Raw genomic sequence first — 14,215 nt, forward strand, 5'->3', positions numbered from 1 at the left:
AAGGAAAGAGAGGAGAGGAAAGAGGTGGGGAGCAGACAGGCGCCAGGTGGTGAGGGGCCTTGTCTGCGGGGCTGGGGCAAGGTGAGCAAGCCAGGCACCCAGGGCGCCGGCCCTGTTGGGACCTGCACAAGCCGAGGGTGGCTGTCTCCTTGCACCCTACGCCCTGGGCTCCTGCTTGCCTCACCCTAGCCCCAGCCCTCCTCCTCTGTCATGCTGAGAAGCTACCGGGCCTGGTGTGCAGGCTGGGAGCAGCCCCCAGAAATCCTGGGCTTTACTTTTTAGAAGGATAACCTGACTCCAACACAGGTCCACTGTGCCACTTCCCCTCCAACAGAATCTACCTCAGATCCCCAAGAAAGCAGAGCTTTCCCTTTCTAATTAGCCTCTCCACCTAAACGGAATACTGTCCCAGACTGGTACTTTTCCAGACCCAACACACAGCAAATTCCTGAGGACAGAAGGTGAAGGGGATCATGGTTGGTGAGAAGCCTGCAAGAGGCCGGCAGGCAGCTAAGTTCATCTGTTCAAGTTGGAAGGATAGGCAGTGCTTTGAGTGAGGGTCAGAGCTCCTGTTCACCTCATTCAGTTGGGCTTGATTAAAGTTGGCTATTTGGATGACTGGATAGCAAACTATGGTTTAACTATCCAGTCTTACGCTTAGCCTAAAGGTGGGCATGTGGAGGGGAAAAGAGAGAGACAGGGAAGGATGCTTAAAAGAGCTAAGAAACTAAACCGATTTCAAGCCCCCCCGAGGCATCCACAAGTATTCACATTGGCCTTTCATATCCGCGGGTTCCGCATTTGCGGTTTCAACCCACCACGGATCAAATATAATCAGATCTGCAGAGGGAGAACCAGGGATGGGGACATGGAGGGCCTACTGTAAGGACTTGAGCATCTGAGGATTTTAGCATCCTTGGGGGGGCGGGCAGGTGTCCTGGAACCAATCACCCACTGATACCGAGGGACGACTGTATACATTTGCCCAAAGACAACTGATATGCCAGGAGAAAATTATTCTTGTCGATTGCTGAACGAGGGACATGTTTAAGGAACTCTTAGTCAAGGAGTTTTTAATCCTATTTCAGTAGACTGTATCTACTGTAATATGTAATGATCATAATTGCTATTGGTTAGAAAAACACATGTATTTTATAGTAGTCTGTAATTCAGGAATTTCACCAGTTTATCTTGGATTCTTCTCATTTGTGACTTCACTATGAATATTGTAGTATCATTATGTCTACACCTAAACATCAAGAGATTCTTGAAAACAGAAAACAAAGAAAACCTGTCCAAAAAGGCTGGCAGATTGCAAGGCAACAATATTAATGGAAAACAATGGCCCATAAATTACCTAGGACTCAATCATACCACTCCAAACCACCACTAGGACTGTAGCTATGGTCTACAGTTAGAGTAACCATTTAAACTGTACTGCCGTCACCTGGAACAACAGTTCTCAACCCTATCAGATGCAAACCACCTTTTAAAACAAACAATCCTGAATGGAATTCTTAGACGATATAAGGTACCTACCACACACTTTGAAAAAGACTATAAAGCCCTTTCTGAAATACCTAGAGAAATAAAAGGTAAGTACTTCTGTAAAAGAATGGCATGTTACGTGCACATCTCTATGAACACCATTAGGCAGGAGATCACTGGAAGAATCAATGAAGAATTCTGATGCTTGCACCGAATACAGCGAGCCTGCATGTAGGCAAGAGCTATGTATGGGGACTCTGTTTTGTTTTGTTTTGTTCTGTTTTGCGGTACGCGGGCCTCTCACTGCTGTGGCCTCTCCCACTGCGGAGCACAGGCTCCGGACGCGCAGGCCCAGCGGCCATGGCTCACGGGCCCAGCCGCTCCGCGGCACGTGGGATCTTCCCGGACCGGGGCACGCAACCCGTGTCCCCTGCATCGGCAGGCAGACCCCCAACCACTGCGCCACCAGGGAAGCCCTATATGGGAAGTCTTTGGGTGTGTTAAATTGGCGATGGACACCAGGAGCAGGAGCAGTCCTGCCACTGGGAACAAACAAGACATTCCCAAAACAGTGAATAATGCTTGGTGAAGTGATCGCCAAGAAATGACCACCTTTCATGACCTTCCCGGCAACTGCAGTACCACGCAAATTGGTGCGTATTAAAGCCGCACCGAAAAATGATAGATTTTTATTGTTGGCTGCTTGTGCTTTTCAAGGTTATAAGAAAAGAAGGTGTGGCGAAGCCCAGCCCTTGGTGGAAGTGCAGACCCCAAAACCAGAAGTGAAGGGGGCGGGCCTGTGCCCAAGAGGCAATAGAAGGATGAGGCCTGAGCCTACGATCTGCGCAGGCGGACGCACGGATGAGCGCGCCTTCGGGGGGATGTGCGGGGGTGGGGGGCGTGGGGGGCGGAGAATCGCTTACATTCACATCCGGGTCATCTGCTGCCACGCGAGGCGAGCGAGATCCAGCGCGGTGGCCGCTTGCACGCCTTTAGGTCTTTCCCTAAATCGCAGGTATTTTGCGCGCTGCTTCTTCGGGGGCGGGTGTCTTGGTGTCCTTTTGGAGGTGAGGCTGCTCGCGCCACTGTGGAGTGGCGGCGTTTGCAAGAATGCTCGTCGATACTGCAGACAGGGTTTTCACCCGGTTCATTCGCTCACTTACATTTTCTCTTCCATTAGGGCCCCCATTTTGTACCGCAATGGAGCAGGCTCTAGAAAGAGCTTTGGATCGTGCGGAGTATATCATTGCAAGTGCCCGACAGAGACCTCCGGAAAGGAAATACCCATCTAATGGGGAGAAGTCTCTCTATGAAAAACTTTATGACATTTATGTTGAAGAATGTGAAAAAGAGCCTGAGGTTACGGAGGAATTAACAAGCAACGTGAACCTGTTAGAGAAGCTTCTTAGGAGAGAGTCGTTGCCGTGTTTGGTGGTCAACCTGTACCCAGGAAAGGAGGGCTATTCGCTGATGCTCAAGGGGGAAAATGGATCATCTTCGGAGATCATCCGACTGCCCTATGAAGAAGGGAAATTGCTCGAATACTTGGATGCAGAAGAATTACCTCCTGTTTTAGTGGGTCTCCTGGAAAAGTCTCAGGTTAACGTTTTTCATCACGGGTGTGTGATAGCAGAAATACGGGACTACAGGCAGTCCAGCGACAGGGAAGCTCCCCATTACCAAAGCAGGCATATTCTCTTACGTCCCACGATGCAGACTTTAGCCTGGGATGTAGAGGCCATAGCCAGCGATAACCAGAATTGGACCCAGGAGGACAAACTTTTGCTTGAGAGCCAACTGATCTTAGCTACGGCTGAACCACTGTGTCTAGACCCTTCTGTATCAGTAGCGTGCACTGCAAACAGACTGCTCTATAACAAACAAAAGATGAACACTCTTCCCATGAAAAGGAACTTCAAGAGGTACTCTATGGCCTCTCTGAATCGGCAGCAGGAGCTGTCTCGTCCACCTTCTCCTGAGCTAAGAGCCCTGACTTCCTGCAAAAGAATAAGAGAAAGTAAAACAAGTGGGAATTACGGCCTCAAAACTTTTAAAGCAGGAAGTTGTGTAGATATGTGGAAACAGAGACGCTGTGACTTGGCCGTACCTTCTCAAGTGGACGTGGAGGAATACGCTAAAGGGAAGAAGTCTGTCGGATGTGATGACTCACAACCAACAGTCTGGCCAGTGCATGAGGTACAAGGTGATCTTGCATTTGGAGGTGACGCTGGCTACCAGTCCCAGGCAACAAGGCTGGCCGTCAGGCAGCTGACTGATAATTCACTTGCCTCTGGAAAAGGGTCCGGTACAGAAGCCACGTGGGAGAGACAGCTGTCTCCCCGCCACTCCTTCGCAGATAACCATCCCTACAGTTTCCCGCCCGGGGCAGAGTCTGATGCTGGGAGAGTGGTCAGTCGGCCCGAGGAGTCGGTCCAGGAGAGCACCCAGTGTCCAGTGCAGATGTCACACAGCTCCAGTGGCTCAGCCGGTCTCAGGCAACCTTCTCCAGGGAAAGAACCAGAACAGCCTAAGACTGGGTGGGTTCAGTCTTCAGTGCCCGACAGCGGAGCCACACATCCACCTCCACCCATGCGACTTCCTTGGCACTCAGGAAGGAGCTCCTGGGGTGAGAGTCTCACTTCACAGCAGGCAGGCAGCGCTCAGGCATGTGCATCTCCTGGCCCTGCTCCTAAGCCACCAGCTCTTTCCCAGGAATCCTCTGTGGAGCAGAGCCCAGTTAGCACGCTTCCTGCCACCGCCCTGTCCACTGCGGGCTCATCACAGACGACCTCGGTCTCCCGGGTCACGGTGATCTCCGTTGGCCTGAAGGTCATCAGAGAAGTGGGCCCCAGACGTGGAGGCCAGGCCTCGGGGAGAGGCTGTGCCACCAGAGCCCCAGCTCCCGGGGGGATCCAGCCGGGCCACCTGCCCGCAGGAGCTCTGCCGCCGCCGCCGCCGCCGCCGCCGCCTCCGCCGCCTCCTCCTCCAGAGAAAAGCGCTTCGGATCTCAGAGCCTTTCCTGTGGTGCAGCTGCCCCGCGGTTCGCTCCTGTGCAGCAGCCAGCAGCCGGCCCCGCAGCCGCGCCTCGCCCAGCTGCTTCCCCTGCAGTGGCCCTGCGCCCCGCCTCCTCGGCTGCCGGCGTCCCAAGGACTGGGGGCACGGGGTCCGGGGGCACAGGGTCCGGAGGCACAGGGTCCGGGGGCACAGGGTCCGGGGGCACAGGATCCGGGGGCACAGGTTCCGGGGGTACAGGGTCTAGGGGTACAGGTTCCGGGGGCACAGGGTCCGGAGGCACAGGTTCCGGGGGCACAGGGTCCGGGGGCACAGGCTTCAGGTTCACAGGGCGCCGCCGTTCCCAACACGGTCGTGCGTGCCGAGGAAGCCGTGGTTGTTCACCTCGGTGCAGAGGACGGCTTCCGGCCGCCCCAGGTGCTCGTGTTGTCCCCGCCGGGCTCTGGCCTGAGCAGCCCCGGGCTGAGTCCCCCGCAGCAGACGGGCTGGGCCTTGGCGGCCCCGCGGCCGCAGTTGCAGTTCAGCGTGCACGTGCGCCGCCACGCCGCCGCGCCTTGCCCTCGGGGCCCGCAGCCCAGCAGCCAGGCCGCGGGCACCGCGGATAGAGGCCCGCCAGCCGTTCCCAAGCCCTGAGGCCTGGCTGATTTTCTCTCCTTTAGAAAACACAAGAGCAGCGACCGAGTGCATTTCGAGTTTCACCCGCATTTGGGTTTTGTTTTAATGTGTCGCTCTTTTACGTTGTTAGACGTACAAACTTTCTGCAGAGGCACAAGCCCATGATTTTTACATAGAGACGGGGAAGTGCTTTACTAAACTGGCAGGGTTTCGCCGAAGCCATCGCTTGGGCGGTGGCTGTTGACAGTTGTTTTTATGGCGATGTTCTCAAGCGTATCCACATCCAAAGTAGGGTCAGTTTAAACTCCTGAAGCCTGTAATTTCTCTCAAGCAATAAAACTGCAACACCAGTCAAGTCAAAATTAGTATTATTCTAACGAGATGCTACTAACGCCTAAGTGTAGCAGCGTCACCCTTCTACGTGTACAGCTCGGTAGTGTTAAGTGGACTTCTGTCGTTGCTGTACAGCAGATCTCTAGGGTTGTTTTCTTCTGGCAAAAGTGAAGCTTTATCCCCGTGAGCACCAGCTCCCTGTTTCCCTCGCCCCAGCCCTGGCCCCCACCCCTCTATTTTCTGTGTCTGTGAGTGTGACTGCTTTAGATACTTCGTAGAAGTGGGATCGTACAGGATTTGTCTTTCGTGACGGGCTCATTTCACTTAGTGTCCTGTCCTCGAGGTCCATCCATGTTAGCGTGCCACAGGAAGGTTGTAGCTGTTTACAGGTGCTTTCAGTGTACCTACGATATACTGACGCGGCCTACGAAGGATTAGAAACGTCCTTCGGAAGAGAGTGCACTTTCCTATTTGTTTATTTAGTTTAAAAGCTTTTTGCACCAGTGTCTGAAATGCAATTTTTATACATTTGGTTTGGGAAAAAAACAAAAACAAGCTAACGCTACCAAAACTTGATGCTTGTCATCTTGCTATTGAGGCCATGGGATACCTCCCAGTGCGCAGCATGCTTTAGGGGCCCTTGCTTGCGTGGATGTCCCCAGCCCTTTAGAAGGTGCCCCCCCACCCCCAGAGCCCAGCTGTTCTCCTCTAGGCTGCAGTCGCTGGCTGTGAAAGGGGGATGTTGTCTTCTCTCTTTATAAAACCGTTTACATTTTTGAGAACCCAGGGTTATTTGCAGAAGGTAAATATCTAAACATCTGGAAATGGGTTTGTCTTTCAAGTGTTTTCAACTTTGGTACATTCTGAAGTGGAGTCCCTCTCCCCTGAGTGGTCACCAACTGGTCAGCTGTCCCTGCTTCCTCATCTCTTTTTACCTTCTTTCTCGTTTCAGTGGGGCTCAGAAGACCCCTGAAGTTTTCTGTTTTCTTTTTCCGTTTCTTACTGCGGTATAATTGACAGAAGAATCAACCATTTAAAAGTGTACAATTCCTTGGCATTTACTGCATTTAGAATGTGGCGCGACCACAGCCTCTGTCTGCTTCCAAAACATTTTCATCGCCCGAGAGAAATCTCTGTACCCATTCAGCACTCACTTCCCAGCTTCCTCTCCCCCAGCCCAGGAAACCACCGATTTGCGTTCTGTCTCTACAGACTCCGCCATCTCGATTTTTCCTCAAAATGGAACCAGAGACGACGTGACCTCTTCTGTGTGGCCCCTCTCACTTGGCGTAATGTTTTCGAGGCTCGTCCACATCGTCACACGTATCGGCACGTCATTCCTTTTCGGGGCTGAGGAACATTCCCTGCTTTGTGTGCGCCACATCTTGTTTATCCATCATCTGCTGATGTACATTTGAGTTGTTCCCACCTTTTGCCATTGTGTATAGTGGGGCTATGAACAGTTGTGTACAAGTATCTGGAGGCCTCTCGTATTTCGTTCTTACAACTTTGAAGGACAACCTGTGTATATAAAAGTATTTTTCCCAAGTACACATGTATGTTTCCCTGCCTTTTGCCCTAACCAAAAAAAGGAAGTTTGGCAGTTCCAAAAGAGATGAGTGAAGAGGCAGGTAACCGGTGATTCTTACTGCATTAACCCGGCTGCACTAACGCGCTACCGATCCTGTTAAGGAAAGCCAACATGGCAGATATGCCAGCGGAGTGACACTGAGCCCATTGGAGCTTTATGTAGCCCACCCTGGACATCTTTAGGAACGGTGCCTGCACTTTGAAGAAGTGACCAATTGCAAAGAAGACCAGTGCAATGACCAATTGCAAAGAGGAGTTTATACTCAGCCTTGGGAGCCGACCAGACAAGTGAACTCTGAATCTCACTAGATTTTGTGTACCTTCTCCCTTTTTGTTCTCACTCTCATCCTTTCAGATACTACTACACGGAGAGACCAGCTGACGTTGTGCTCCCTTCCCAGGCAAGCAAATAAATGCAGCTTTGTTTCAGATTACCATTTGGTGGTCTTTATTTCCTCCTACTAATCCTCACCAAGGTTGGTACTCGATACAGGATCCCTTCTGAGCATATTAGCTGTCTGTGTTATGTGAATATACTTTTCACTGATTTTAGTATCATGAGAACCTGGAGTCTCTCCCCTACGCCAGGTCAGATCCATGCACTTCATCTGAAATTAGTTTCCTGCAGGCTGTGTCTTCACGACTTAGGCTGACCGTTCATAGTGAGGTGGTTGTGTGAAAGCGGCTGGCCTCAGAATTTTCCAAGAGACAGCAGAGAAACTGATCCAGGTGATGATCATCCAGGAAAATGCAGGTGGAACCCGTACAGCCTAACCTGTTTCAGAGAGTTGGGGCCCTGGTCACAGGATGGGGCTTTGGGTTCAGGATTATATTCCTCGAGGATAGTATCAAGTGAAGAGAGGACACTGGTTCTAGGTCAGCACTGTCCGAAAGAAATAGATTGTGAGTTCTGTATGTTTAAATTTTCTACTAGCCACATTTTAATAAGTAAAAGGAAGCAGGAGAACTTACCTTTAGTAATTTATCTAACCAAATATATCCAGAGGATTATCACTTCCACATGTAATCAATATTTTAAAATTCTTAGACATTTTATATTCTTTTATTTTTACTAAACCTTCAAAATCCAGACATTTCCAGCCTGTCTAAATTCGGATGCAAAATTTTCATCAGAAAGCCTGCATCTGTATTTAGATTTTTACATAAAATTTACAGTTGAAAATGTAGATTCTTCTTCCAAATGTAGTTTTCCAAAAATTGAATTAAGTACCAGTTTTTTAAAAAATTTAATTAATTTATTTTTGGCTATGTTGGGTCTTCGTTGCTGCACGCGGGCTTTCTCTAGTTGTGGTGAGCGGGGGCTACTCTTCGTTGCGGTGCACGGGCTTCTCATTGTGGTGGCTTCTCTTGTTGCAGAGCATGGGCTCTAGGCGTGCAGGCTTCAGTAGTTGTGGCTCATGGGCTCAGTAGTTGTGGCTCACAGGCTCAGTAGTTGTGGCTTACGGGCTCAGTAGTTGTGGCTCATGGGCTCAGTAGTTGTGGCTCGCGGGCTCTAGAGTGCAGGCTCAGTAGTTGTGGTGCACGGGCTTAGCTGCTCCACAGCATGTGGGATCTTTCCAGACCAGGGCTCAAACCCATGTCCCCTGCGTTGGCAGACGGATTCTTAACTACTGCTCCACCAGGGAAGCCCTAAGTACCAGTTTTTAAATTTAAATTAGTTAAAATTAAATAAAAGTTTCTTCCTCAGTCTCACTAGCCATGTTTCAAGTAGTCAGCAGCTGCCTATGGTATGGTGTTGATCAGTGCAGTTCTGGACGGAAGAGCAAAGCAGATCCTAGAGACAGAGCGTCAGGCATGATCTGGATACCAGAGTACCTCTGGAGATAAGGCGGGAGCCGATCATCAGAGCACAGGCTTGGAGTGGGAGAGGTGACACTGGTTCCATGTGCTGTGCAGAGCTCCCAGGAATCCTCACTATCTGCCATCACCTGGGCCTGGGCTTGCAGGTAGAGGTCAAGCAGTCACTAGAAAACAAGGGTCAGCCTTTTGCTAATTGTATTCAAAATGGCGATGCAGAGGCACTAGCCATCCCAGCAATGAATTAAAACTCACCTAACCCACGTGTACCCTGAGGAGCTTGGAATCTGAGGGAATTTGAGAGCGGAGATGCACCATCAGCTCTTTCCTTTTCCTGTCACTCCTCCTCCCTGTCTAGCTTTGGGGTCTCCTTGGCACAGATGAGACCAGAGCGGCCATGAGCTGGGTGATGGGTATATGGAGGCTCATTGTTCTTCTCTCTACTTAGGTGTATATTTGAAATTGGCCATACAGGTGTAAATCGTTTTATTGCGTCTTGACTAATTGAAGGTTTGTGGCAACCCTGCATCAAGCAAGTCTATCGGGGCCATTTTTCCAACGGCATTTGCTCACTTTGTGTCTCTGTGTCACATTCAGGTAATTCTCGCGATATTTCAAACTTTCTCATTGTTATTGTATTTGTTATGGTGATCTATGATCAGCGATCCTGGATGTTACCGCTGCAACTTGCTGAAGGCTCAGATGGTGGTTAGCGTCTTTTAGCAATATAGTATTTTTAATTAAGGTATGTACGTTTCTTAGACGTAATGCCATTTCACACTTAATAGAATACAGCATAGTGTGAACATAACTTTTATATACACTGGGAAACCAAACAATTCGTGTTACTTGCTTTATTGTGATATTCGCTTTATCGTGGCGGTCTGGAAGTGAGCCCGCAGTGTCTCCGAGGTCTGCCTGTATGTATACATTTGAAATCAAGTTCCTGATGTTCCTGCAGCCCCATTTCACACCTTGCCTCATCCTAACCGTCATCTTGCACCCAAAGTCATGCTGGGCCCTGACCCTCGGCTTGCCCTTCCTTCTTCCTGGCTTTGCTGCCGTAGCCGCAGGCAGCAAAGAGTGTGCAAGTTAATTGTTAAATTCAGTTCAACAAGTTCCTCATTAGGGACAAATTACCTGAGTTTGAAATCTGCTAATTTTCCAATCAGAGTGAGTGCTTGCACTTGTGATTTGGAACTAATTACCATATGGTAAAAGCAAAACCTATGTGGGGATTAAAGTAAAGGTGAGGGAGGACAGGAGCTTATTTCAGTATCTTCCTCAGGAGCTCGTGGTAGCAAGTGCGGATTAGTGGAGATGCCTCTGGGGTTGGGGTGGGACAGCTCACCTGTAGCACCGTTTTGCAAAGGCTGTTTGCTTCCTGCGCTAATACCCCTGAAATGTGACCTTGGTCTTGAGGGGAGAGCACCTTCAAGGGCCTTCATGTGGCCTTCGTAGGCCTGAATTGGGTCTGGAAAGGGAAGAGTCCTTTCAGTTTAGCTCTTTCATCTAAAAATACATCTCTACTTTTGCTTAGATCTGTCCTCTGCCTAAAGCTGCTGCATGAGTTACAAATAAAAACATTTGCTTGGGGGTGGAAGTGGTGACTTTAAATGCCCTTTGTGTGATCTTACAATGTACGTGTTAGGGAGAGCTCATCTGAGAGAATTTGAAGAATTGTGGGATAATAGTTGCTGCAGAATACCACTGTGATCCGAAATGTAGAAATCTGGGTCATTCACCTTCAGAAGTTCGTTCCAGTCCCAATTACTGTATTAATTAGTAGTTCTAAAGCTTTGGAAACGCATGCTAAAGAATAGTCAAGGTTTCAGGTAATTTACAAGCCAATGTAGAAAAACTCCTCCTGAGATAACTGCTTTTGAAATTTGGAACAAGAAAAGCTTTTCACCCCCGAAAAGGTAGTACCCCTCCTCCTTTCAGATAACTGGAATTGTACATGTTCTCAGGTTTCCTTTTGCACCTTGGCTGCCAGGAAACTCAAAACCAAATTTGAAATAGAAATTGCCAGTTTATATTTATGGTTAGTATCTCAGCGTTCCTTGCTCCTTATTGTTTATTTCTGTTGCTTTTTGTTGTAGACTATTTAAAATCTTTTGTCAAAGGAAACTGGGAACACATGGCTCCATACATGCATAAACGTGTATTAATAAATAGTAGCTTCTATTCATTTATATATACACTGCCTCTAATCTTTTAATAACCTTGCCTATTAGGTATTACTGTCCTCTTAGAAATGAAGAAACTGAGGCTCATATAGGACTTGCCTGAGGCAATAAAGCTATTAAGTGGTGTCCATGGTATTTTCTGTCTTCTTCTGAAGTCCTGTGCCTGGGTACATGTAACTAATGTGTTGACAGGTCTGGATACAGTGGCGGACTGTATACATGGAACTGTTTTTTCCAATCACTGTTTTCAGTGCAGCACCAAGCCCCTTTTCCCATTCTTTAATGACACCTTGGACAGATCTCATAACTTTCTGGGTTATCTTGGTTGGTAAAGCTGACCAGTCCCAATTACAAATTCACCATGGCATCCTCTGGTCTGGGGAGCAGAGAGACCAGAGATCTTCTGCGGATATGGTCCTTTTCCAGGTCCGATGCTGTGATCTGCTGGGGAGGGGGGAGGGGGCGGCTCCGAACAGGGGGCTGTTCGGTTTTGCACCTGGGCTCCTCCTCCCCTGGGGCCTCCCTCAGAGAAAAGCAGCTTTGCCTGCTGACTCCCAGCCCCTTCTAAAGGTTCTGTCTCCCATCTCTTGGACAGCCCTCAAAGTAAGCCCTGTGCTCCTCCATATGGAGCTTTGGGAATTGCTGAGGTCCTTTTTTTGAACTCTGAAGGCTGTGGGGTCATGGATCAAGGGGGGCGTGAGGTTCTCATTTTCTTTCCAGGCATACTACCCCTCAGTATCTTTGGAGCCTCTCTCGTTCAGATATCTCTCGACCACAAGGGGACACCAGACTCCAGGTTCACACGCAACACGCAGCACGGGGAGGATTCGTTAAGCTCTGGCAAGAATTCCCTGCCCGGCAGCTTCCCAGGCTGCTGGGCGGGCCGCCGGGTCTGTGCAGCTCGGCCGGAGTTCCGGCAGGAAACTGAATGCCCACTTTCCCTTCGTGCGGACCTGCCCCTCTTCTCGAGCAGCTCTCTTGGAGTTCTCCCTTACGCGTCTCGGCTTGGGGGAGCCGGGGGCACCCCTACTCCTCTTCGCTCCCCTTCCCACTCGGCCCGAAGAGAAAGCAGTCTGTCACCGGGAGCCCTTGGTTCTCTTCCCTCACCTTTCCGGTCCTCCCGTATTTACACAGGGTGGTGCGTGGTGGTTGCGGGGAACCGCCCCAGGTGTGATAGGGCCACGTGTACCAGTCCTTAGCACTCTCTCTGAGAGGACGTGTTGGCTGGGTGTTCGGAGTTCTTCTTCAGGATGTGGGAGCCCCTGATGCTTTTTGTTTCCAGCTTTGAGTTAGCAACTCTGGGACAACAGGAAAAGACCCACTGCATACACACACACACACACACACACACACACACACACACACAGCGTTCCAGCCTTCTCCCATTCTTGTCTATTTAAAAGCTCTGGCTTTGCCCTCCCGTTTTCCGGTGGCATAGGGCACAGGCCTATGGCTGGTGAAACCATTTCTCAAAGGACTGTTTTGGGTGAGTTTTCTAAAGAGTTTACTGTAAGACTTGAAGAGGAAGTCACTGGGGAGGATGGGGGGCTGCTTTAGCCCTCCACCCCTATAGTCACTATGGGGGACATTCTTTGATATGGAAAAGTGACGTTCTCTCAGGATTGTGTGAAGAGTTATGCAAATATAGCTTTGAAACAAATTCCCTCATGCCTGTCCCCACCCAGCAAGATTCCTCTTGGGCTCTAATTGGCTCCTGTACGGAAGTGTGGTAACTTCTACTGGAAGTAAGAGTTGGAGAGGAAAGGGGATGCTTTTAGGAAGTGTTATTTGGGGCTATGAATCTTCTTCATACCCTTTGAGAAAGCAGAGTTATTGATTGATTGATTGATCGATTGCGGTACGCGGGCCTCTCACTGCTGTGGCCTCTCCCGTTGCGGAGCACAGCCTCCGTGCGCGCAGGCTCAGCGGCCATGGCTCACGGGCCCAGCCCCTCCGCGGCATGTGGGATCTTCCCGGACCGGGGCACGAACCCGCGTCCCCTGCATCGGCAGGCGGACTCTCAACCACTGCGCCACCAGGGGAGCCCCAGCAGAGTTACTCTGAAGTTATGTTTTTGCATTGTTTGGAGAGTGGGGCATTTGAAGCTGAGATTATGGAGCCCTATGGTGATTGTGGAGGCTTTTGGTCTCAGGTAAAGCTACGGGAGTGTCTGCCTGTGGGAGGTGGTGAACACAGTCATTGGAAGAGAGGAGGTCTAGGAGACCAGGGGCTAGGCTACCTGAAGGACTATCTGTGTGGATACAGAAATCAGCAAGAAGTGTGACAAAGTGTTGGAGAGTGACCATGAATCAGGCCCTAGAATCTTCAAGGTATGTGGGGGAGTTGAATCCCCACCATGGGGAAGAGGACTGGTTTTGTTTTGTTTTGCAGGTCCATTAGATCAAGATGTCCCTTCATGTTGGTTGTGGGAGACTTCCTCAATGTTGTCTTTTGATTATTGAGAGCATGCTTGCATGCAAGGCCTTTTGCTCGGTTCTTGGAGGAGGAGTAAGGTGCATTCTCTGTCTTCAGTGGGATTAAAGCCTACTCAGAGAAAACAAATTGTAACTGTGAGGTGGTAGACGTTACTTAAACTTATTGTGGTAATTATTCATTCATATATATATATATATACATGTCAAATCGTTATGTTGTACACCTAAAACTGATACAGTGTTATATGTCAGTTATATCTCAATAAAATTGGAAAAAAATAAAGCCTACTCAGAGAGAGAAGGGAAGTATGCAAATGACTAAATCGAGGGCACTGTGGCAAACACTGTTAAAAATAAATCTTACTGGATCTTAGATGGAGAAAGACAAATACTATATGATATCACTTATATGTGGAATCTAACAAATACAACAAACTAGTGAATATAACAAAAAAAGAAGCAGACTCACAGATATAGAAAACAAACTAGTGGTTACCAGTGGGGTGAGGGAAGGGGGGAGGGGCAGAATAGGGGTAGGGGATTAAGAGGGGTAGGGGTAAGGGATTAATAAGCTACAAGAATATATTGTACAACAATGGGGAATATCGCTTCTCTTCTATAAGTATAAATGGAGTGTAACCTTTAAAACTGAATCACTGGGCTTCCCTGGTGGCGCAGTGGTTGAGAGTCCGCCTGCCGATGCAGGGGACACGGGTTCGTGCCCCGGTCCGGGAA

At 49.4% G+C, this 14,215-nt stretch overlaps 2 protein-coding genes across 2 annotated transcripts in view; both read left to right on the forward strand.

The window, feature by feature from the left end:
* Window positions 1-14,215, forward strand: part of PDK3 (pyruvate dehydrogenase kinase 3) — a 259,141-nt gene that overhangs the window by 92,278 nt on the left and 152,648 nt on the right. The gene's annotated exons all lie outside the window — the stretch shown is intronic.
* On the forward strand, window positions 2,527-4,747 carry LOC307180172 (transcription factor SPT20 homolog; the record flags this gene model as incomplete). Its single annotated transcript, XM_079910308.1, has 3 exons — window positions 2,527-2,555; window positions 2,669-4,448; window positions 4,519-4,747. The coding sequence occupies exons 2-3, from the start codon at window positions 2,689-2,691 to the stop codon at window positions 4,745-4,747; spliced, it is 1,989 nt and encodes a 662-aa protein (XP_079766434.1). The 5' UTR covers window positions 2,527-2,555; window positions 2,669-2,688.

Source organism: Stenella coeruleoalba, assembly GCF_951394435.1.
Source record: "Stenella coeruleoalba genome assembly, chromosome: X".
In the NCBI taxonomy this organism is placed as follows: domain Eukaryota; kingdom Metazoa; phylum Chordata; class Mammalia; order Artiodactyla; family Delphinidae; genus Stenella; species Stenella coeruleoalba.